The 26,240-nt window shown below is 42.1% G+C and overlaps 1 protein-coding gene across 1 annotated transcript in view; it reads left to right on the top strand.

Moving 5' to 3' along the window:
• The window catches only part of GABRG3 (gamma-aminobutyric acid type A receptor subunit gamma3), a 575,769-nt gene that overhangs the window by 455,587 nt on the left and 93,942 nt on the right, over positions 1-26,240 (top strand). Inside the window, exon 6 of the mRNA XM_050932184.1 lies at positions 19,541-19,678. Within this exon, the coding sequence (XP_050788141.1) occupies positions 19,541-19,678 (138 nt within the window). The remainder of the gene's footprint in view (positions 1-19,540; positions 19,679-26,240) is intronic.

Here is a 26,240-nt window from a genome sequence, read left to right as displayed (position 1 = left end):
CAAAAACTACTTTGTCTAAACACCGGTTATTTTGAAACTCTGATGATGTGAGTGCTGATATGCTTTAATTCACCCAAGATTTTATTTTGTCTCTTCTGGTTTTATTATATTTGCCATGTTGCTGTCCTGGTTTTGGTCCCAGGACATGAGAAAAACAAGATAGGTGAGGCAATATATTTTATTGGACCAATTTCTATTAGTAGAAGGACCAAGCTTTCGAGCAACTCAGAGCTCTTCTTCAGGTCTGGGGAGGAAATCAGAGTATCTGAGCTAAACACAAGTTGGGACAGATTGTTAAACATAAGGAATAATGCACGTTGTAGGAGGCCCCTTGAAATGGAATGGACTATAAGGGTTAGATTGTTATACATAAGTGGGCTATCAAGTGGGCTACCAAGGCTTAGCAGGCAGGTGTGTGTTACAAATTGTTGTAATGAGCTCTTGAATGAACTGACCCAGAATAATTATAAAAGACAAAAACACCATGTCACCCATGGGCAAACACTTTTTACAAAGTTATCACTCCCTATTTGATTTTTCAGTACTTCTCCTCAAAGGAAACCTCCACATCACCTTCAAAAGGCAAGCCTGAGAACTTAAATTCATGGTCTGAACAGGGACACTAGTTTCATGTAACACACCCTTTTCTGCTAACCATTTCAAACTCTATTTGCATAACAGTCTAACCTTTATTGCCCATTCCATTTCAAGTGGCCTCATACAGCATGTATTACCCTTATACTTAACAATCTGTCCCCACTTATATTTAGCTCAGGGTATGTCTACATTAGAAACATCATTGCCACACAGCTAATGTAGACATACCATGACTACAGTGTCAGGCTGTCATAAACAGATAGTTAAGGGTTAATGTCTCTTTTACTTGTAAAGGGTTAACAAACAGGGAACCAAACACATGACCAGGGGACCAATCAGGAGACAAGATACTTTCAAATCTCGGTGGAGGGAAGCCTTTGTTTGTGTTTTTTGGGTTTTGCTTTGTTCTCTCTGGGCTCTGAGCATGACCACACGTACCTACAGGCTCTCTAATCTTCTATTCCAGTTTAGTAAGTACAAAAGGTAGAAAGGCAGTTTAGTCTTTTTAATTGTTTTTGCTTTATTTGCAAATGTGTATCTGGCTGGTAGGGGTCTAATGTGTATTTGGCTAAAAGTATTTTAAATTGTATTTCTGCTGGAGAAGGCTGTTTCTCCAGTTTCTATAAACTGACAGACCCTGTAATATTCCATCTTGGATTTACAGTGATTTTCTTTATTCTTTTTTTCTTTAATTAAAAGTTTTGCTTTTAAGACCTGTCTGATTTTCCCCATTGTTGAGGCTCAAGGGAATTGAATCTGTACTTAACAGGAAAGATCTGGGAGGAAGAAAGGAGAAGGGGGAATCCCTTTGTTTAGATTCACGGAGCTTGAATCTGTATATCTCTCCAGGAACCCAGGAAGGGAACACCTGGAGGGGAGGAGGGGGAAGGGAAATGGTTTATTCCCCTTTGTTGTGATACTCAAGGAATTTGGGTCTTGGGGGTTCCTGGGGAAGGTTTTGGGGGAAACCAGAGTTTATCAGGCACTCTACTCTAAGTCCTGATTGGTGGTAGCACTACAGGATCTAAGCTGGTAATTAAGCTTAGGGGAATTCATGCTAGTACCCATATTTTGGACGCTTAGGTTCACAATTGGGAATTATACTATGACACAGGCATATCCTGACTAAACATCTACTTACAGGGGAAGGAGATCTTCCATCACTGTAGTAATTCTGCCACTTCGAGAGGTAGTAGCTAAGACAATGGAAATATTGTTCTGCTGACTCAATCCTGTCTACGCTTGGGTTTAGGTTGGCTTTACTACCTCTTGGGACAAAAGAGACCTGGGATCAAGTCCCTGCTGTAGCATGGGGATTCAGACCTGGGCGTCCCACATTCCAGATGAGTGCCTAAGAGCTGGGTTATTAGGTATAAGTGGGGGGGGGCACCTTGTCCAGTGGCTTTGTGAATGGTGTCTGATTCTAGCCTGGAAAATTGAAGTGTTTTGGATATGTGAAAATGAACCATTTCGACATTTCCAAATGTTTCTTTGTTTTTTGTTTTGTTTTTGTCAGACAGAAACAAGGCATCAAAATTTACACAAATTTGTGAAATGTTTTGGTTGACCCGAATCAGCCTTATTTGAGGAAAGAAAATCACCCAGCTCTAATTAGCCAGCTGAGTGCTTCCACTGCACTTTGGAGTACGGGGCAGCAGGCCCTCAACTGAGTCTTCTCTACGCCTCCAGTGACACAGGGCTAGAACCTTACTGTTCACCAGCCAGGGGTGATCCTTAAGACCTCTACTCCCCACTGGGCAGAAGGACAGAGCAGCAACGAGAGTGTTTGCCAGCAGGCCCCCAAAGTCCTGCTTCATACCATGTGTCCTCCTTCCCTAACACCTCCGTCCACAGCCTCATAGCCAATGAGACCGCCACCTTTGCCTGTATGATTGAAACATGGGAAGATAACTCTATGGACATGCCTATATTGCATGTAGGAGTGAGCCTCCCAGTCCGGGTCCATAGACTTGTGCTAGCAAGGCTCATGCTAGCACTCTAAAAATATCTGTGTTCCAGCGGGAGCTTGGGCTCTGAAGCCAGTGGGGTTTGAGAGCCGAAGCTCCAGTCCAAGTCACAACATCAACACAGCTATTTTTAGAGTGCTAGCATGATTCTGTTGGCCCAGGCTGGGAGGTTTACTCCCAGTTGCAGTGTACACATGCCCTATAAAATCACTGCTGGCCTATTTATTCTACTAGGCTACTCTGTATGCCACACCTCCCAAAACATACAGAAATAAGGTTGAGTAGCCATACTATTTCCACACAGCAGACGATGCTTTAACAGCAGGGCCAGCTCTAGCCATTTCGCCACCCCAAGCATGGCAGCACACCGCGGGGAGCTCTCTGCCACTCGCCGGTCCCGCGGCTCCGGTAGACCTCCCACAGGCGTGCCTGCGGATGCTTCACTGGAGCCGCGGGACCAGCGGACCTTCCACAGGCACGCCTGCGGGAGGTCCACCGGAGCTGCCTGCCGCCCTCCCAGCAACCGGCAGAGCACCCCCCGCAGCATGCCGCCCCAAGCATGCTCTTGGCGCGCTGGGGCCTGGAGCCGGCCCTGTTTAACAGTAATTTTTTGCATTAGAGGAAACTGACCTCTGCTATGAGACAGGGGGTGAATTGTCATGTTTGTTTGTATTTTAGTTGCATCGAACAAAGATGGGGAGCACAAGATAACTATGAAATAATTACATTTAGTATAACAAGTAACCATGACTTGTGCCAGGAGCCTCTTACCTAGCTGATGAAGGAAAGAAGTAAATATCTGATAAAATGGAGGGGAGAAATGCCTGAATGCACTAGTCTGGAAAGAAACTTGAACTGGAAGAATTAGTTGCAACACTTCCACATTTTTTTCTGAAGTGGTATTTCCCAGAAACTGGACAGGGTAAAAGCTTCTCGCTGCTACATGTGTGTGGCAGAGCCAGAGGCTTTAATCTACCATACATGCCAGGGAGAGCATGAAGGGGACTAACATCTGCTAGATAAGTCATTCAAACATGTTGTAAGTACCGTGATCCAAACAAGATTGCCATTTCGGAAAAGCACATTTGATTTACAAAAAGCCAGCTGCAAGGTGATAGCATATATCATTATGTTAAAGACTTAAGAAAGAAATCTAAGTCATGGAACTTTGAACAGTAAATAGATGGACTAAAGGAGAGAGAATTATTTGTGGTATTTCTGGTAACCTGCAAGGTTATGGGCAAAAACAGTTGGTATATGCAGGGCTACTAAAAATTACTTCCCAAACAAAACTGTTAAGAAGCTGTAAAACAAACAAACAACAACAACAACAAAACCCTTTAATTAAAAAATAAAAATATTAAAACAAAGGCAGAATACAGGATAAATAAATGAGACTAGATTTGTTTTTAATAAATGTGGAGACATTTACAAACCAATACAAAAGTGTCTAACATAATAGATATAATTCCAAGTTTGAAAAAAAGCAAACATTTGGCAAAAATGTGTCACTCATGATACTGAAGTAATCCAAAAGCAAAATAGTTTTGTGAACATAAAGCAGGAGGAGAAAGCTGTGATGGTGAAGCAGGAACAGTTCTCTGTTGGGTCTCTTATGAAATTTATAGTACATGGTTCCACAGTAAGGTTAGTTTATGATATTGGAAATAGTGATTTTACAAAATAGATATGGGGCTATGTGTAATGATCAGTGCAAGCATCTACAATAAGAGTAGTGACTGCCTGATGTCAAATTGAAAATTAAACTTATTTCATCAAGTGGGCACAAATGAGCCAAATTCCAGAGCATCCCTAATGAAAAACTTACTAAACACTTACTAAAGAATGGGCAACTGGCTACCACCTTCAACCTGATTGTTTAAATGCGCCCTTCATCTCTTTACCATTGCCAATTTCCATAGTTCTCTGATCTTTCCAGGCAAAGCAGAAAGGAAGGAACACAGAGTGTATATAGCTGGTAGAGAACATAGTTGGATATAAATAAACTCCAACAGAGAGATTTCCTTATCCTGTAGCACAGACATGATAGAGGCTAAAAGAACCTTCTCCCTTTCTTCCTAAATTTTCATTGCAGCCAAATTGTGCCCTGAAGACTGCAGAAAAAGGAGGAGGAAAACAGGATAAAAACAAGAAGGGAAAAGGGAGCGTGAGTGTAGAAAAGAAACAATAGGAGTGGAGGGAGGGGAACGAGAGGAAATAATTAAAAACAACTAAACATTCCCAACTTTCTTGAGGAAAGAAGGGTGGGAACTTCATAATCTCCACTTATTTTGAGGATGGGAGGAGGGATTTACTATCATAATGGACTCCATTAGAAGAAGAACCTAATTAAACAGTTGGATAGATAGGAGAGACAGAACATCAGTGCGGAGCACAATCTCAAAGCCTCAGGCCCAGATTCTCAAAGGGATCGATTTCAGTGGGAGTTAGGTCCCTAAATACCTTTGAGGATCTGTGTCTCAGTGATTGCTCAAAGCCCTCTATCCTCAGCAGAATCACCTTCAGTGAGCTGTTAACAGGACTGAGAGCTCTTTGGAGGGTTGTGGTGAGTTGTATCTGGTAAGAAAACTGAAACTATGGGCCTGGCTACACTTGCAGGTCTGCAGCGCTAGGAGTTACAGCTGTCTTCATACAGCTGTGTAGGGAAAGCGCTGGAGTGTGGCCACACTGACAGCTACCAGCGCTGCAGTATTTGCAGTATTTGCAGCATTTGCAGCGGTGTTGGGAGTGGTGCATTATGGGCAGCTATCCCAGAGAGCACCTCGTCCCATTTTGGCTCCGTGGGTTGTGGGAAGGTGGCGGAGGGGGCAGGTCATTTTGCTTCCTGTCCCAACCCCCTGTGATGCATCTCTTCACATCCCAGCAATCCCTGTTTTTCCGTCCACGTTTGGCGCCATCTCGACTCTCTCAACGGTTTCTGTGCAGCGCGATTTCTGTGGGAAATGGAGCCTGAACTGCTGAGGAGTATGCTGACGAGTCTCGCCAGCACATCACGTTTGGCAGTTGAGCTATTCGTTAAGATCCAAAGTGATGAGAAGTCCGACGATGATAGCTAGTCGCCTGACGCGTACGACACGAAATTGCTTCTGGCATTCACGGAAATGCTCAGAGCCATGAAACGCTGCTTTTGGGCTCAGGAAACAAGCACTGAGTGCCAGGATCACATAGTCATGGAAGTCTGGGATGACGAGCAGTGGCTGCAGAACTTTCGGATGAGAAAAGCCACTTTCATGGGACTGTGTGCTGAGCTGGCCCCCATCCTGCGGCTCAAGGACACGAGATTGAGAGCTGCCATGCTGGCGGAGAAGCGGGTGGCTATTGCAATCTGGAAGCTGGCAACTCGAGACAGCTACCAGTTTGGAGTGGGAAAGTCGACCGTTGGAATCGTTTTGATGCAAGTTTGCAGGGCCATTAATCGCATCCTGCTAAGAAGAACCATGACTCTGGGGAACTTGCAGGACATTGTGGATGGCTTTGCACAAATGGGTTTCCCTAACTGTGGACGGGTGATAGATGGGACGCATATTCCTATTCTGGCACCACCCCACCTAGGATCCACGTAGGTTGATCAGAAGGGTTATTTCTCTATGGTTCTCCAGGTGCTTGTGGATCACCGTGGGCGTTTCATTGACATTAACACAGGCTGGCCTAGAAAGGTGCATGATGCACGCATCTTTCGGAACACTGGCCTGTTCAGGAAGCTGCAGCCAGGGACTTTTTTCTCAGACCAGAAGATCACAGTAGGGGACGTTGAAATGCCCATTGTGACCCTTGGAGACCCTGCTTACCCGTTAATGCCTTGGCTCATGAAACCATATACAGGGAAGCTTGACAGGAGCAAGAGCCAGTTCAATTACAGGCTGAGCCGGTGCCGAATGACTTTGGAGTGTGCTTTTGGCCATTTAAAAGGGCACTGGTGATCTCTGTATGGGAAGCTAGGCTTGGGGGAAAGCAGCATCCTTGCAGTTATATCCACATGCTGTACCCTCCATAATATTTGTGAAGGGAAGGATGAAACATTCAGTCAGGCATGGACCTCCGAAGCTCAACGCCTGGAGGCTGAACTTGCACAGCCAGAGAGCAGGGCTACTAGAGAGGCCCAGCACAGGGTTTCAAGGATTAGGGATGCCTTGAGGGAGGAATTTGAGGCTGAAAACCAACAGCAATGTTAGGTGCCTTGCACGGGAGTGAAGTGCAGTGGTTACAATGTTAGTAAGACTCTGTTTTTCCTAGAGCTGATTTGCAGTGCCTGTTTCTTTCCTGGGCTAAGGTATCTTTGACTTTCTGCAATAATAAAGACTGTTTTCAAAGCCAAGAATTCATTTACTGAAAAGAAAATAACTTTATTGACAGACACAACATTTTGGGAACCTAAAAGGGCAGGGGGGTGTGGTGGGGAACTGTACAGTCACAGGTTTGAATATGTCATGTCTGGAGTGCTGTGCAATGACTGCTGCACTTCAGGATGCCTATACTGCATGGTGATGGGGGTTGAGTGCAGAAGGTAATGGTCGTAGTTCTCAGGGCTGGTGCATGAATGTACTGATGTTGGAGGCAGCTGATGGTGGTAAGAACCTAGATGTTGGGGAAGGGGGTTTTGAGCTGACATTGTGGCACAGGGAAAGAGCTTTGGAATGGGGGCGGGACGGCACGGTAGTGCTCTGCCTGCATGGCTATGAGCACCTGGATAGAGTCCGCTAGGCGCGCCAGGATGCTTATTAGCTGCTTTGTGCTTTTCTTCCTGGCCGCTCCTTTTCTCTGGCGGATCCTGCTTTCCCTTTCCCTCCAGTCCTGCACTTTTTGATTCTCTCTGGCAGAGTGGTCCATAACTGCTTGCAGCAGGTCATCTTTGCTTTTTTGCGACTTCTTCCAGAGGTTTCGGAGTCTTTGAGCTGTTGATAACACGGGCAGCCGAGAACTCAAGGTTGCTTGTGAAAAGGCAAAAAAGGCAACACTTAACAGAGGCAGCATTGTTTATATCTCAGACAGTTATTCCCACACAGTGAAGGAGTTTACAGTCTTCACTTTAGCATAATTTTCCCATACCAAAGAGAGCTCACATAACCCACAGGAGCCCCGAAATGGTGAGTAAGGGGGACTGATTGCTTCAGGGCTGTACTGGGGTTTCTGTGCATTGGGAAAGCAAACAGCTGCACGAGGCACCTAAACTGAACACTCTCCCAACATTTTCCACAGGAGTTGATCCTGGAAGATATCTCGCTGCTGCGGGTCACCTGGGAAGAGAAGGAGGGTCTTCTACAGCAATGCAGATTCCTCCCTGGCCCCTATGCAGCTTGTCTGTGTGCAGCAAGGTCCCCCCACCCCTCGTGGCACAGTGGCGCGGACGTGTTAGCCTGACTGGGACAAGGACCACAGTGGCTCTCCCAATAAACTTGTGCAAGCGCATTGCCCATGCTCTGGCTGAAACTTTTGAAGAGATTACTGAGGCCGATTACCGCGACGTGATAGACCACATCAATGGGCTATTCCACATCTAGGCATGCATGCATGCAGCCCTAACCCTCTCTCCTCTCCTGAAACATTTCCATCCTGAAAATAAAAGCCGTTCACCGGGAACCCGCTCCTCTGCTTGTCCTTCACCAAGTACCAGCTGCTGCGACTGGCTGCCTTCCTCCTGGCTTGAGAAGAGCCCCTGGCTACATGCGTCCTGGGACTCCAAGGTGTCTCTCCCCACCCCAGTACCCTCACTCTCGGTTTCCTTTCCCTCCCTCCTCCTTCTCCTCCCCCCCGCCAGCTCTGAAGTGTCCATTGTGGTCCTCGGATTGGTGGTGGGGTTACCCCCAAGTATCGCGTCCAGCTCTTTATAAAAATAGCAGGTCGTGGGAGCAGCGCCGGAGTGGCAGTTTCCGTCACGGGCTATGCAATAGGCACTCCGCAGCTCCTTCACTTTAACCCTGCACTGCAGCACGTCCCGGTCATGGCCCCTTTCCAACATGGCCCTTGATATCTGTCCATAGGTATCGTAATTCCTACAGCTGGAGCGCAGCTGGGACTGCACAGCTTCCTCCCCCCAAACTGATGAGGTCCAACAACTCGCCATTGCTCCATGCTGGGGCTCGTTTGGCGCGTGGAGACATGGTCCTGTGGAAAGATTCACTGATTGCACTCCACACCTGGCTGAGCAAACAGGAAGCGGATTTTTAAAATTCCCAGAGCATTTAAAGGGCAGGTCACCTGAGGCCAGGGCAGTAGAGTTCGAACTGATGAGCAGAGTGGCTGAACAGGCATTCTGGGATACCTCTGAATACCTCTGGAGGTCAATAACAGCGCTTTTGGTGGCCACACTGGAGGAACAGCGCTGCATCACCAGTGCTGCAGTCATTATTCCCCAGGCAGAGGTGGAATACAACCAGCACTGTAGCCAGGGAGATACAGCACTGGATGTGCCTTGCAAGTGTGGACTGTGAGTGAGTTGCAGCGCTGTAAAGCCACCACCAGCGCTGCAACTCTCCAGTGTAGCCAAGCCCTATGAGGGTGACAAATGCAGTGAGAAGTGATCAGTACTTCTACTGGTGAATGACAGGAAAGGACCAAATGGCCAGGTCTTTCATGTATATGCTTCAAATATGAGCCTGGGTAAACAAAAACTAGGCAAGGTGGCTAAACAGAAAGTGGAAAAAGAGGAAGAATGGGAAAATGTACTAGCATATTTTTGGCATTTTTATAATAATTTTATAATAATACTAACAACTTCAGTGAGAGGTGCTCCTACTTATCTCAGGTCTGTACTTGATCCTCTCCCCATTACACTAAAAAAAAAAACAAACGCGGAGTACTTGTGGCACCATAGAGACTAACACATTTATTTTGGCATAAGCTTTTGTGGGCTAAAACCCACTTCATCGGATGCACACAATGGAAAATACAGTAGGAAGATATATATACAAAGAGAACATTTAAAAAATGGGTGTTGCCATACCAACTCTAACTAGACTAATCAATTAAGGTGGGACTTTGTTAGAGTTGGTTTGGCAACACCTATTTTTTCATGTTTTCTGCGTATATATATTTTCCTACTCTATTTTCCACTGCGTGCATCCAATGAAGTGGGTTTTAGCCCATGAAAGCTTATGCCCAAATAAATTTGTTAGTCTCTATGGTGCCACAAGTACTTCTCATTCTTTTTGCTGATACAGACTAACACGGCTACCACTCTGAAACCTTTTACCATTACGCTGAGATTTTTTGTTTTTGTTTTGTTTCCCCATGCTTTTCAGTGTTGCTAATGTGCTGTTTAATTAGCTGTCAATTGTCAGTGAAACCTAGAAGGAGCAACTGGCATAATTGCTGTAGTTATTGTTTAAGTACAGGCAGGATCCGCCAGAGAAACGCAGAGGCCAGGAAGAAAAGCGCCTTACATTTTTCATGTCTGTGTCTTTAATTGTAGCTGCCTTATAAAATTCCTCACAGTTAAACATTTTAAAAATAGTGATTAGGTGAATAGGGACTAATCATCCTCTTTATTTGTAGATATGGATGCCACCAATATAATTTTATTTGTGGTCTAATTCAGTTTTCTGCATAGGTTTCTAGTAATTCACTAAAACACAGTGACACCATTTTTTCATCACTCAGAACTAGCCTATTCTGGTAGTTTCTTTTAGTGACATACTTGTATTCAAAACTTTCTGGTCATGCATCTGTTGGAAGAATTGCAACATCTCCTGAAAATTTTATTTGAAACTATTGAAAGGGGATCTAATCTATCTGTCATCTGACTGATTTTTCTCAAAGAGCTTATGATCTTGGTGTCAAAGATACCATAATTTTAAGCATGCTAACTAGAAGCTGCCATGTCTTGCATACCTAAGACATGCAACTTTTCTAAGAACAGACCCTGGAGAGATTTGGAAATGGATGCTCCTCTCTGCAAGATGTTTAGTAATTTGGATAAAGAAATGTTCATTTTGCAGCTGCTGCTGCAGGCAAGGAAAGAAGCATTTATAAACCACCCATCTCCTCCCCTTAACAAGAAAAAAAGACAATGCCAACAACCTGCTTGATTGCGAGTGGCATGGCCATATCAGAGTGATCTATTTCTTGATTTCATCAGCCTCTCTAACTAATGCCTGTGACAGCGGTGACAGACATAGCCGCTGTCTGGGCTCAGAGGTAAGGGCTTTCTGTCACTGAGTGACATCAGAGCCAAGTTGAATGCCAGAAGAAAGAGTGTTTTGAAAGACAAACAGCATGTTACTGCCACAATCAGTAAGTGGCAAGAGTAAGGCTTGTTCATTACCCCTCTGAAAAGTAAGTTTCTCCTTGCATAACAGGGGTATCCTCCCTCAGTAAAACACACACACACCAGCAGCAAGGATTTCTGGAACATCCCAGAACAAATCTAGAATATGTACCATGTAAATTTTGACTGATTGTGACACTGATATGCTGCTTGTCTTTTGGAACATTCCTTCTGCTGACATTTAACTTGGCTCTCCTGCCACTCAATGACAGAGTTTCCCCTAACCCCACCCTGTCTTCTACACAGTTACCTCTGTCACAGGCATTAGCTCTCCTACTCATATTTAGGAAGGTCTTTAGGACAGACCTGAGCATGACATCACCAAACGTACCTAGGCTGACTCTTCTTCCCTTTCCTCTCTGGGGAGGCAACGGACAGGTTTGTGGACAGTTTCAGCTTTGCTGCTGCTGTTACTAAGAAACACCCTTTTTCATGGGCTGGAGAAGAACATGCAGTTAAGTCCTCCCCAGAGGACCACTGAAGAAGTATGATTTGTGAGCTTTCCTGTTGCAGTATATATGTGTGGTGTTATCCTGTCTTATGCAAGAGCATAAAGTAGAACTGACCATCAGTAAAAAAAGAAAGAAAAGAACCTGACTACACACACAATTCTGTCAAAATTACAAAGCTAAAAAATTCCAAAAAAGGGATTCTCCCCAACTCTTTCAGTTACCATTTTATTTGGTGTTACTTCTAATAGTTTTTCAAGCAAAATATTCAGCTTGTAATAAGATTTTCAAGTTGACTGTGTCCTTTAGCATAACTCTTGTCACATTTATTATCTTGCTTTCATCTCTAATCACTTCATACAACAGGCCCATGTATGCAGCAAAGAGGAATAGAAAAATGAAGTGAGCATTGACTTGAGAGGCTGAGACAAACAGTAATAGTTTTGGGAAATCAAGGTGGGAGCAGGTAGGAAATTTGATGCAATCTTGGAGCCCAGTTCTCCCAGCAGTTATATCATGACCATGTCAGCAGACGGAACGTTCCAAAAGGCAAGGAGCATGTCAGTGCCACAATCAGTCAAACTTTACATGGTAAACAGTCTAGATTTCTCCTGGGGTGTTCCAGAAATGATTGCTGCCGGTGTATCTGTCCTGATGAAGTTAACAGAGTTGTGCCCATGTAAGTGATGAGCAAATTGTGCTCTAATAGATCTGAACATGCATGAGGAAGTGTGTAAACCTGTGCTGAGAAAAATGAGTATCTAATCTGAATTTAATCACCCCTGCATGATTTCCATTCTTGATACTTTCCAGTGTCACAATGCTTCTAGCCCTTCATTATCAAAAGTAAAATGTACTGAATTTATATTAAATATATGTTACATTTTCCCCTGATAATTATTGCAGAAGGCTGAAACTACTGCAAAGTTGGGCATTCACATGTTACAAAACATTGTGCCCAACACATTAAAGGCCATATTCCATCCTCCTGCTTTTCACACAACTCCTATTGACTTCAGATCAGTGGCAGTATTTGACTTTAAGTGGAGAATACACCACATTTTCCACAGGAAGCTTGAGCTTTTAATCGGTATTAGTCTTCCCTAGGGAATCCAGACAGGAAAAGGGAAAGATTAATCTCTGTTTGGAGACATTTGTAATAACCATTGAACTTTTTACCTATTGTTTTGCTGATTTTTCTGTTTTCTGCAGTGCAAAATCAAGGCAGGTGAAGTGAGTCAACTACTGTTTCACATAGTTATTTTCAAAGCTAGACCTCTGCTTCTGCACAAATGATCTGGTTTCCATGGAAAGCATTGCAGTGTAAATGCAAAGAATATAAAACATTCTAAATACATTTATTAAAAATACGGTGGAGGCAATTTAGGAAGATAAGATCATATTCTCATTCTAATTTTTACAATAATAAAAGAGAGGTGCAGTAAAAAAAAACAAAAAAAAACCCTTATATAGTCCCTTGGAAAACTCTCCTCCTTTCAGTTGGTTCATATTCAAATATGGCAAAGGTGTATTCAGTACTTGATAATGTTTACTTTACTATTAGAAGTAAAGATGACTGTACACACTCTAAAATATTTTTTGCAATCACATGCACAAAATAAAGCATTTACAAGGGATTTGTATAAATTAGATTAGCAGACAATTGTGTGTTTGGAAAAAGTAATCATGAAGGCATCAGGGACAAACTTGTATTTGGGCTCTTAAATAAATATTTGATCTTGCCATTAGAACATGACTGGACTTCGAAGAAAACTTTATCAACTGTACATAATTCTAAACTTATACAAATTCTGGCAATCAAGATGTCATAATATGACTTCAAAAACATTTAAATCTCATTCCTTCTGGGGCAAGGTTTTATCACAAAGTAGTAAAGCATCCCAAATGAAAAAGAAAGATTCTAAATCATAAGTGGTGTGGAGAAAGTGAATAAGGAAAAGTTGTTTACTTGTTCTCACAATATAAGAACTAGGGGGAGGAGGAGGTTGTGAAGGCTGGGACTATAACAGAATTTAAAAGAGAACTAGATAAATTCATGGCGGTTAAGTCCATAAATGGCTATTAGCCAGGATGGATAAGGAATGGTGTCCCTAGCCTCTGTTTGTCAGAGGGTGAAGATGAATGGCAGGAGAGAGATCACTTGATCATGACCTGTTAGGTTCACTCCCTCTGGGGCACCTGGCATTGGCCACTGTTGGGAGACAGGATACCGGGCTGAGTGGTCCTTTGGTCTGACCCAGTATGGCCATCCTTATGTTCTTATGTTCTTAAATACACATGCCACTGATTGCTCAGCATGGATGGCTGAATGCCACAAAGGCTAATTCATTGCCATCTGTTGCACTAGAGAAGTGGAAAGAGTTGCAAGGTCACAAGAAAATGAGACTGATCTTTCTTATATCCTTCACCCAGATAATTCTAGGAAGTCATGGGTGGTGCCTTAGACAAAGAACAAGTGGAATTTCAATTCCAGTACTCCGTTAAGTGAAAGAGCATATAGGCCAAATCATTATATGGAGGGCTATTGAAATTGCAGAGCCCAATTAGTGGTGTATACTTTTGATTCCAATGTTTAATCAAATTGGAAAATTCTGCCTATTTGATGACCTGAATTTCAATGAAAGATCAGGCTGGAGAGAGAAATGTGTCCTATCCCACAATGGATGACATCTTCCCAAGTAGGTGCCCAAATATTTACTCTTTTAGATGCCACAGGTGTTTTGGGGCAAATTCCACTGCAGCTAAACAGTGCCAAGTTAACCACAATTTTCATTCCATTTATACAATATTCTCACCACAGACCTCTTTCTGACATTACTAGTGCATCTGAAATCTTTCACAGGAAAATGACGGAGCTGTTGATGCACCTAGAAAGGCTAGACATTTATACAGATAAACTAATACTCTGTGTACATGGCTGTACTGAAGAGGAACATGATTTAAAAAACCTGTGTAGTGTCTTTGGAAAACATGAAGTCTACAAGTCTGATGCTGTACAAAGTGAAAGAGCTTGTTGGGCTGGAAACAACTAGATATTTTTGGGATCTCATATAATGAATAATGTAAAGTCCCAGATGCTGAGAAAGTAAGAAACCTCTAAGTATTTGCAACCTCCTGAATCCATTCTGAAATGGAAAGAAAGCCTAAGTATGATTCTCTATCTAGGCAGATGTGTGATCAGCCTGTCAGAAAATGATACCCTTTGAGTGAAGTGAAAAGTGAAAGCACCTAGCGTTGGTGCAGAACATAAGAGCAGTCATTCAATAGAGTGAAACAACTTCTGTCTGAGTCATAAGTATTTATCTTCTTTGACGTAAGTAAGCCAACCATTTTAAGAGCAGATGCCTGCGACTCTGGATTAAGGTCAGGACCGGCGACAGGGTTTTTCGCGCCCTAGGCACACGGCCATTTCGCCGCCCCACCGCGCTGATCCCGCGGCTCTGGTGGAGTTGCCGCAGGCATTCCTGCGGAGGGTCCATTGGTCCGTGGCTCTGGTGCAGCTGCCGCAGGCATGCCTGTGGGCGGTCCACCGGAGCAGCGGGAGCAGCCGACCGTCCGCAGCCATCACTGCGGCAGCTCCACCAGAGCCGCGGAGCAACGGACCCTCCACAGGCATGTCTGCGGCAGGTCCACCGGAGCCGCCTGCCGCCCCCCCGGCAAAATGGCGCCCCCCGAATAATCCTGGCACCCTAGGCGATTGCCTAGGCTGCCTAAATGGTAGCGCCGGCCCTGATTAAGATACGTTTTATTGCAAGGGCATGATGGTCAACTGAATTCTGGTGCATATGGTTCCAGGACAATGACTGATGCTGAGACTTGTTGTGTTCAGACTGACATTCCTTCACTGCAGTAAAAGCATCTGGAAATTCACAAAATACTGAAGGATTAGATCCTCTTTAACTGCTGACAGACCACAGACTGCTCAGGCCACAGACAAGTAACTATGAGCTGAATCATGTTTGAACTAGTCATTTTTTTAATGTGGCTGAAGGAATAATGAAGAATTCTCCCATAGACTTCTCAGAACTCATACAAGACCTATTTTCAGAGTACAAAATCTGAGTATCTTATATGAAGCTTGTTTCGGGGTAGCATTTTGCCCTCAGTATTTGTGCTGACTAGTGCTGATCTATGGAGGTAGCAAGGATTCTGATGGGATGAGTGGTATTCTCATTTCCCCCACACCTCCTCTCCTAAAGGGCAAGATCAGGACCAAGAAGGGGTGGCAGACTTCAGTAAGGTACTGCTCTTACTCTCAAGTGAAGCAGTGATCCTATCATCGCAAATCAGTGAGAGAGCATATCAGCCTTTAGAATATCTAGGATTCTATTTGATACTTCCTTTATGGATTGTGAGGACATGAGGAAGAATACCTCCAGGTAATGTCAGTCTGAGAAGTTATTTAAGGCAAAATGGGGAGCAACTTTATTTCAATTAGAAGCTTACATAGAGCAAATTCCAGACATGCACTAGTCAGTTAGGAGGGGGTATTTAAAGCTTCCCAGGATCTCTATGCTTAAATATGTTGCATGGATCCAATGCCATAATCTGTCTGGCAACAAATTACCTCTAAATCCCCCACAGATCATTGCAGGAAGAATTATCGCCTTTTCATTAGAATTCTTCTGCTAAAATTGAATAGGGAATTCAGTGGTGCAAACATTGATAGAGAATATAGGAATATTGCATTCTAAATTAACGTACAGTAAGTCCTCACTTGACGTTGTAATGGTGTTCCTGAAAAATGCGACTGTAAGTGAAACGATGTTAAGCGAATCCAATTTCAACATAAGAATTAATGAAAATAGGGAGAGGTTAGGTTCCAGGGAATTTTTTTTTTTTTTGCCAGACAAAAGGCATTATATACATTTTAAACAAGCAATTTAACACAGGTATACATTTTAAACAATTTTAAAGAAGCCATTTAATATACAATCATCACTACTCAGTATGAAGCTTGGTTGAGGTGGTGGAGTCAGAGAGTGGAAAAGGATGGATTGTCTGGTTGCTCATCTTGCTGTTCTTGCAAGCACAGGCACTGACTTTGCCGGGGGTAGAGGGCTCAACTCTTGGCCCATCCACTCCACTCCTTCTCCCAAGTCCCCATCCTTGACCTGCCTCTTCTCCCGCACACCACCTCCCCCTTTACTTTGCATGCTGTGTCCTCACTCCTCCCCTCCCTTCTGAACACTGCAAGACAGCTGATTGCTGCTGGCAGGAGGGGAAGGAGGGGGGAGGCATGCCTAGACTTCACTCCTCCCCCCTCCCTCCTGCCCAGGGTAATCACCTGGGCTTGTGGTGTTTAGGAGGCAGGGGGGAGGAACGAGGATTTGGTACGCAGGCTCCCTCTCTCTCCTCCCCCCTCACCTCCTGCCAGGGGCAATCATCTGGCTTCCAGTGTTCAGGAGGCAGGGGAGGGTGGGAGAGCCTGCTCCCTGAGTCCTTGTTCCCCCCACCCGTCCCTTCTGCCTCCTAAACACTGCAAGCCAGCTGATTGCTGTGGGCAGGAGGCGGGGGGAGGAGGGTGAAGGTGCTGATCCATGGGGTCTGCCGGTGGGCGGGAGGCGCTGGGGTAGGGGCATAGGGAGGCTGCCAGCTGTGGAGAAAGGAGGCAGCCAAACAACGTAGTAATGGAGCATTGCACAACTTTAAATGAGCATGTTCCTTAATTGATCAGCAACCTAACAACGAAACAACGTTAACCAGGACAACTTTAAGTGAGGAGTTACTGTAGTCATTTAGGAAAGATCAGAAGTGAAGGACTTTGGGGTATCTTTCTTTGCTGTATTCGGATGAAGGATAAATAAGGGAGTTTTTATAATAATGAATAAACTTTAAGCAAGATCAAGAGAGGAATTATGCAAGAGCATGTTCTTTTCAACACATATATTAGGGTTTAACAATGTTCATCAGAGAAAAGAAAAAATACATTAAAAAAACAAATGGATTGTATTTTAATACAAGTGGGTTTTATTTTTCATTTTTCCCATTGCAAAAGTTTATCTTTTGATGTGCATCTACTTTAATAATTACCAGATGACTAACAGTTTATTAGGATATATATTAGAAAGCACGATATACTGGAGTCATGGATTTCAAGGCAAGAACAGACCATTGTGGTAATCAAGATAGGAGTTAGACACTAGAAAATCACTGCGATCTACAAAGCCCAGGTTAGGCACCTAGGCTCCCATACAATGAATGGGGAGAGACAGGCACTTTAGACTGCAATTCACAAAAAACAGTATGCTAGGCAGGCAGCTGCTAAGCTAGCCAATGGAAGATGCCAACTGACCAGAGGGGTGTGTGCTTAATCCTCTCTTGGTTAGATGCCTATGATTTTCTGTCAGGAAGTCAAGAGGAAGACGACAATCTCCCTCATAATTTTTGCTCAGTGGTTAGAGTACTCACCTGGGATATGGGGGACTTCCAGTTCAACTGCCCCCTCCTCCTGAAAGGGAAAGAGGATTTGAACTTGACTCTGCCACCGCTCAAGTGAGTTCCCTAATCACTGGGCTTTGTGGTATTCTGATATGAAGGCTCCTTCAGTCTCTCCTGTTGAAGCTGTTGCACTCTGGATAAATAATTAAAGAGCAACTGGAGCAGGTGCTGGACCCTAGGTCTCCCAAATCCCAGGCGAGTTCCCTACCTACCAACCTATAGAGTAATTTTCATGCTTGAGCTCTCTCTCTCACTCACTCATTCTCCAGCCCAAATGATGCTTCAAGTAGTTCTCCAGAGTGCAACAACTTCAACCGGAGAGATTACAAAGGATCCCATATCAGAATATCTCACAGCCTCATGGTGAGGACAGTCACCTGAGAAGTTACAGATCCTAATTCAAATCTCTTCTTTCCCCTCAAGCGGAGGTGGGAATTGAAGTGGGGGTCTTCCCACATCTCAAGTGAGTACCCTAACCTATGGGCTGAAAGTTATGAGGAAAGTCCTCCCCCACTCCAAATGTTTTGTTTTACTTTATTTCTTTTATTTGAACATAGATGCGGAGTGAGTTTAGCTTCCTACAGGGTCTGGGGGATCAGAGGTTGTGCATTACAGTAGCCCCAAAACTGGAACTTTGATGCCTAAAATAGGAATTTAGATGTCTGACCCCTTTTGTGTACCTAGTCCTATAGACTTAACTAGTGAAGGTGTATTGTTCTTTTCTAGACATTCTTATTGGTATGGTTTATATGAATGAATTTCTGGAAGGTCTTTGCTCATTCAGATTAAATATAAATTAAATATTCTGTAAATATAGAAGGAAATGTAAATATTGGGCAGCTGAATTAATAATTATTAATTATTAGTGTAGTTTTAAAAGACTGCTTAATCCTTTCAGCTACATGGATCATGTGATGCATTACTCCATACCCTGGCCTTTTGAATTAATATGGTTGAAATCACGTTCTGACAAAAGCTTTGCTTGGTTGCATTGTGCTTAATTCATTTTTGAAATATTACGGTATACACTGTTAATTTTTTTTTAAAATAATCTGTCTTGTTCAATGATGTATCTTCCTTTTTGTTGTGAAACTTCTCATATTCTGAAAGGTTATTTGTAAAATAAACCACTACGGAGACCCTTTCATACTAAACTAATGTAATAAATGACCAGGCTTCATTTAATATAAACATCTGCATCACTGAAAGATCTATTTGTTCTAGAGTTAGTCAATTTTTTTTTCCTCTGTGGAAAATCTCAGCTTTTTTGTTTTAACTCTTAAACATTTTGGCCAGAAACGTGCTGAAACCTGAAAAATGTTTGGCCAAATAATAGCATTTCTTAGTTTTCAGGCAAAACATTTCAGTCTTGGTGTTTTTCAATTAAAAAAAATAAAAAAAAAACCTAGGAAAGCAGATATTTACCACAAAAAATATTTATTAGAAAACCCAATTTCCATTTAAAAATTTTCGCCAGAAAGTTTTTGACTAGCCCTAATTTGTCCTTTCCCAACAACTTCCTCTGAACTTTTATCTCTATAGAAATATATAACCAGGTATGTGACTGAATTGATAAAGTCATCATTTTCAATAAGCCTATTGTTGCCAGGGCTATTGGCTCTTCTTGTCTATGCGATAAAACTCTTCTCTGCTGAATCGTTTCAAGAAAGTAACTGGAACAGACCTCCCAAGAGTTTTAACATTCTCAAATTGTAAAAAATCATAAATACATTTTTCCAACGTCTCTTTAAGAAAGGTAACACGTTTTTAACAATTTACAGATGGCTATCCTAAAGAAGAAATGATTTACAGGTGGAGGAAAAACTCAGTAGAGGCTGCAGACCAGAAATCTTGGAGACTCTATCAGTTTGACTTCATGGGTCTCAGAAATACTTCAGAAATTGTGAAAACCTCTGCAGGTAGGAATTGAATGAATGCTCAGTTTTCGAGTTTAAGAAGTTCAATATATAGTTTTCAATACTCTGTGTATGACATAATCTCATCTGTGCTTTGAATCTGACAGGCTTCAGCAGTTAATCTACTACACTGCAATCTATTGTACGTTTGACTTTAATTGTGTTTGTTTTAACCAGTCAGGTTATTCTCATGACAAACTAAGGGCTAATGCTTTCCACAAATATTAATTTCAGTGGGAACTTCGGATGTTCAGGACTGTAGCTCTGTAGGTGTCTAACTTTAGAGACCCTATTCTGACTTTAAACTGATAGAAAATTTTGGTTTTTAAATTCACTTTTTTCAATTACAATTGATATTTATGAACTCAGAATAAAATGATGAAGAATATACCATGTGCAATGAGGAATGGACTGTCCATTTTTTGAAAGTTTGTTTTCATTTAAGTACACTTTGAATTCAGGGAATTACAGTGTTTACAAGTGTTCATTTGAAAAGTGCCAAAATCCAGACTTCAGTCTAATTGACTGTTTGGATTTCTAACAAAACCCTTCTTTCTTCCTCTCCTCTCTTCATCGTATTACCAACCTAGGAATAATATTAACTTGCAGCTGCTGTTTACACTACATTTTTAAGTTGCCACAATATGCTCATTCTGTAATTAGGTGTTATTAAATTATCCCTGCATTGAGACATATGTTTTGATCATTGACTTTTTTTTAAATAGCAAGCGTCAAGAACATTGACTGTTTATTATCTTAGCCCAGAGCATAGCAGTACAGCTAATGAAATTAAACGTTTTCATGACAAATTAATCTTTCATCCACTGTCTGAGTATTTTTCTTAATGTTTCAAAGACATGGTACACCTCCAGCTGATGAATACCTTTTGCCATTGACCTTATCAATTGATTTCAATTAAAACTTAATGGCCATTTTATTTCCCCAGGAACCTTTTTCTGTCTAATAATAATAATAATTAATAATAATGAACTATGCATTAAATGGAATAGATTGCTAAAACTGTAAAGTTAAACATAACACAATATAAACAATAGATGCGGCACTTGGTAGATTAAAAAACTTATAAAAGTCAATCACCATCTAAAGGTTATAGATGACACTGAAGTAAGCTACACTTCAATAAATGTGGCAAGTGGTATTAGTAGCAGTCTGCTGCTTTAATATTAACCAATTATGAATTTTTAAAAAGCAGAATTTAAGTGCATCTATATTATTTATTGAGGAATACGGTGGATAAAGAGTAAAACACACTGATCCGTGGGCTTAATGTGGAAAATTTATGGCCCATCCTCTTGCATCATTAATGCATTCTCATGGCTGACAGACAGCTTTGTCACTGAAATGCAATTAACGTATTAGTAAATCTTTGGTGTATATGGCCTGGCTAAGGAGAGTGTTAACAAATGGAGCAAATGTAAAAGTTTGTTCTGCTTCTGAATAATGAATATGGATGTGTAAGCTCTTCAGGCAAGTTAACTGTGATCTGGAAGTTGGTAGATCAAGGTCAAACCCAGGATACATTTTGGTTCCAGTATCTGTGACAGGAGGCATGAAACTAATTAGGAGAGATGGTGAGAAAGCTAGAGATACTGTGAGTGACCTGCCATTTCTATTCTGTGCTCACCAGGAATCATGCCAGCTTCACAGTTTTCATCAAGAAAGCTCGTTAAATGCACAGAACAGCCCCCTCTGAAATATGAAGCTGCTGGCGGTATTCTAATAAATACATGTATCCGCTCTATTTACACAAGTCAGAAGCTAGCTTCACATAGTCATTTAAGATCCCAAATAATAAATGAGGTAACAGGGCAAGTTCCTTTTTTATACTCCTTTTCATAGACTGCAAGTTATAATTTAAAGGAGTGGGCAAGCTGGCGTTACATTTTTACCCTCATTACCTTTGCTACTTCTCAGTCATGATTCTGCGCAAAAACCAACCTCTGGAGTAAATTTCTTTTTTGCCATTAGATATGTACTGTAGGGCAAATTTTCATGCACCAGCAGTCTTATAGGATACACCGATCTAACATTTGGATGTTCAGATGGGCACTTAAAATGAGCAGTGATGCACTAAATACTGATTTGAGCTTCCAAATGTGGGATTTGCTTGCTGATCAAACCTGTCTATCCAGATTCTTATACGGCCTTCGTGGGCATGATAGCTGAAAACCTGGTGTTTATGTGAAATTTTTAAAATGCCAATCTGAAGTAGAGGGTTTTCTTTATAAAATACTGAGTGGTGCCTGGAAGAGCAGTTTTCTCTATTCAGATATTCATTGAATGGATCAGTATTACTGGCTTTTCACTATCTGAAAATATGAATATAAGAATGCTCCATGTAGCTCGATATCCTGTTTTCCAACACTGGCCAGTGCCAGGTACTTCAAACGGAATGAACAGAGCAGAGTAATTATCAAGCGATCTATCCCCCATCGTCCAGTCCCAGCATCTGCCAGTCAGGGGCTAGGGACACCCAGAGCATGGGGTTGCCTCCCTGACCATTTTGGCTAATAGCCATTGATGGACCTATCCTCCATGAACTTACTTAAATCTTTTCTGAACACAGTTATAGTTTTAGCCTTCACAGCATCCCTTAGCAATGAGTTATTTGGGTTATTGGGTGATTTGTATCACTAGATGATCCAACATTTCAGTATGATGTAGTCCACACATTTGTCAAAATTTCCTACAAATTCCCAAAGGCCCTACCTAATGTTTGCAAGTTACTGTTGTCATCAAAATTAAACAAATCACCATTCAGGCCGTAGTTAGGCCGAAAGTAAATAAATACAATCATTACCAACTAAATAATAAAATATGAAGCAAATTATTAAATTAAGATACAGAAAAGTTACAATATGCTAGGGATTTGGGGCAATCATACCAGGGAAGAGGGAGATGATAGTTCCTCAGCTGTAAGCTCTTTGGGGCAGGGACCATCTTTTTGTTCTGTGTTTGTCCAGCACCTAGCACAATGGGGCCCTGGCCCATGGTTTGGGCTTTTAGCTGCTATAGTAAATATACATAAACAATAATAATCATGATAACAGAAACTATTGCCAAACCGGAGATATTCTTTTTTTAGAAAAGAGCACCAAAAATTGTAAGGGGGCTATAGAAATGAATTTACAAGTAACAAAATGAAATGTATATAGCCCAGCAATTAAGCTGGTGTCATTAGGCAGAGAGACGAGCTGAAGATCTCACTCATTTATTTTGGCTCACAGATGGATGAGATGGGGAGGTGTGGGAGTCTACAGATATATGAAACATGTGAAAACCAAATCTCTGAACTTGCCTGAGGTGAACTCTCTCTGTGGAGGCCCAATGAAGTCTGTTGGACACTGTAAGGGTCCCACCAGCCCTGATCTTTTTGCAAGATCAAGACCCATGGAAAGAACAGCATTATGGAGGGTGCTACACAGGGTAAAATTAAGAGCAATGGGATGAAATTCAGAAAAGAAAATCAGTCTGAATAGCAGGAAAAAATGATATTCTGTTCCTCCCCAGGAAAATTGTGAAAACCTTTAACACATGGGACATGTAAAACTAAACTAGACAAGATATTAGAAAATATACTGTCGGAAATAGTCCTGAATTCCCAAGAGGTGAACTCATTAGCCTAATGTCTTTTTCACTTCTAATGTTTATGTTTCTGATATTTTATGACACAGTTACTTCCTTCCAGAATTGTGTCTGTAATGTGAGACCTTTGTCAGTATCACTGGTATACCTGTCTGTGTCTCTCTATATTGTCTTCTGCAAACTTGCAGCACGAGTGCTGATAGTCTGTACAGGAACATACTGCCATGGTGGCCAGTATGTGTATAACCTGTTCCCTGTAATATAATTTAGCCCCTCAAATGACCACTTCATGAGCTTAGCAGAGCCCAGAGACAACATTCCATTAAACCTTTCTCTCTTAGAGATTTACATACATTTTGTGTAATCGTAGACGTGGTCAGGGTTTTACAAGTAACAAGATGGTTGCTACAAGGACTTCACAATTCCTAGAATCTAAACAAGATAACAAACAAACAAACAAACTAATAATAATAATAATAATAATAATAATAAATAAAAAAATCAATGCCCCAAATCATCAAAGGCTTAAAGCACAGCCAAGGTGGTGTGCACTCAGAGGGAAGAGTAATCTGGGGTTTAATGACCTTTGCCAGCCAAAGAAGATTTATATTTCTATAAATAGAAGTGGTCCTAAGCTTTTTGCCTGCCAAGTGAACAATGTTTTCAGAACTTCCCACTCCTGCACCAGCTGAGCGAAAAATAAACATGAACCCTGGACAATCACCAGAGCAAAAAAAGGGCAGCCAATTAGAAGGTATCAAAAAACAACAACCCCAAAATCATGAAAAGTACAGTACTCTCTGAAAGTTAGTATGTAGGGCAAGCACTCCACCCAGCCACACCCAGAACCAGCCCTGAGTAGAAGGCCATCAGGAGAGAGATTAGGCTAGTTAAAAAACAGCACAAATACTATTTAGCCCTCTAGAACTGGGCTGTGGGAAAGGGACACTACACATGAGAAAAATAAACTTCTGTACTTTCATATCAGGGTAACCTTGTTGCAGTGCGATTTGTGTAATCCTTAAACCCAGGCTCAGTGTGCTGGTTGTGAATTGTTCACTGAAGTGTTAGCTTTTAGAGTATCATCATTTAAAAGCACAGTGGGGCAAAAGGAAAACAGAGGTCTGAAGAGGAAGAGGAAGCTGTGGGGGAGCTGTTGCTGAGGGATCCTAGGTGCCGCTGTAGTGTTGCTCTTCATTGCTCCCTAGTCTCCTCTCCTTCACTTCAAGGTCTACATCAGTGTTTCTCAAACTGGGGTCGCTGCTTGTGTAGGGAAAGCCCCTGGTGGGCCGGGCCGGTTTGTTTACCTGCCGCATCCACAGGTCTGGCCGAACGTGGCTCCCACTGGCCGCAGTTCACTGCTCCAGGCCAATGGGTGCTGCTGGAAGCAGCGTGGGCTGAGGGACATACTGGCCGCCGCTTCCTGGCCTGCCAGGGGCTTTCCCTAAACAAGCGGCGACCCCAGTTTGAGAAACAGTGGTCTACATCCTTTTTTCTCCACTCAGGGTTTTATAACATTAATTCAACCAAAATATAGAGAGAGATTGGCTCCTTGGTGCCACATAAATCATATTTGCACTCACTTAAGGCCCTTTTAATCTGCCAGACTTGTGCAGTGTAACGGTGCCTTAGTGTAAATGAGAACTGAGCTCATTAACTAGCCATATAAAGAGCATAGCAATGCTCCAAACCAAAACTTTGTTAACTAATCATTAAAACCAAGTGGTGCTGCTCAAATCACCATGTACTTTTGCACACATTATAAAAAAAATCCCCAAACTTTACAAAGCATTGCTCTCACCAGCTAAGGTTATAAGTCCACAAATTCATGTCTTTTAAAATAATGTGTGGTATTTGTATGCATTTAGGGGGGCAACTTGTAACCTTAGCTGTTATTTTTATTTGGTAATATAGACACACACATACACAAAGACACTTTTTGTAATTCTGTGCTAATCACTGTCAGTAAAATGTTATTCTGTTTTAGGGAACAAAGATATTAATAACTATGAAAAGGCATATTTTCTAAAAAAAAAGCCCCGAAATGCATTTGTGTTTATTTATGACTATTGTATTCAAATATTTGCATGGCAGAGCAATTGGCTGGCAATATAAATATTGAAACAGCTTAAATTATACAAGCATGGAAATTCAATAAGTAAAACTATTCTGCTAAATTTTTACATTTTCTTAGCTGCCTTATTCAAGCTGCACTACAGGGTGTGCTGTCTCTTTAGAACTCCAGGAAAGGGAAATTTTTGTGTTAAGAAGATTAATGTCTGCTTGGGATTTGGAAACAACATAGCCCTAGATGTTGTCTGCAAACAGATTGCCAACCCAGACCTGAGGGAGTGGGCCATTGTGGTCATGTGGAATTTGTAGCGAGCTTATTCCACAGAACTGAAGGCATTTTAGAACCAGTTAAATCACATGTGTAAGGCATGACTGTGTTCAGGTTCGCATGCAGTGTTGTTGTAGCAGTGTTGTCCCCAGGATTTGCAGGTATATGTGTGGCAGCCTGTATGCTAGGTACTTCCCATCCACAACTACAAAGTCTTGCATTGCAGAAAAGAGCTTGTATTATTAATGAAAGAAAAACATGGTCCAAGATCCTACAGTTTGTCACTATAGCCCAGGGGTTCTCAAACTAAGAGTTGGCACGTTATTACATGGGGGTCATGAGTTGTCAGCCTCCAACCCAAACCCAGCTTTGCCTCCAGTATTAATAATGGTGTTAAATATATAAAAAAGTAATTTTTATTTTATAAGGGGGGGTTGCACTCAGAGGCTTGCTATGTGAATGGGGTCACCAGTAGAAAAGTTTGAGAACCACTGCATAGCCATTTTTAATTGTCTTTTTTTGCCATGCCCACTCCAAAGCTAGGTGTCAGCTCTAAAGACATTTACTTAATGACTATTCATGAAACTCAATTGTTTATTAAATGTCAGTGACATTTTC

The sequence above is a fragment of the Gopherus flavomarginatus genome, chromosome 1 (genome assembly GCF_025201925.1).
Source record: "Gopherus flavomarginatus isolate rGopFla2 chromosome 1, rGopFla2.mat.asm, whole genome shotgun sequence".
NCBI classification, from domain to species: domain Eukaryota; kingdom Metazoa; phylum Chordata; order Testudines; family Testudinidae; genus Gopherus; species Gopherus flavomarginatus.
This window is presented reverse-complemented; position numbering and strand designations above follow the sequence as displayed.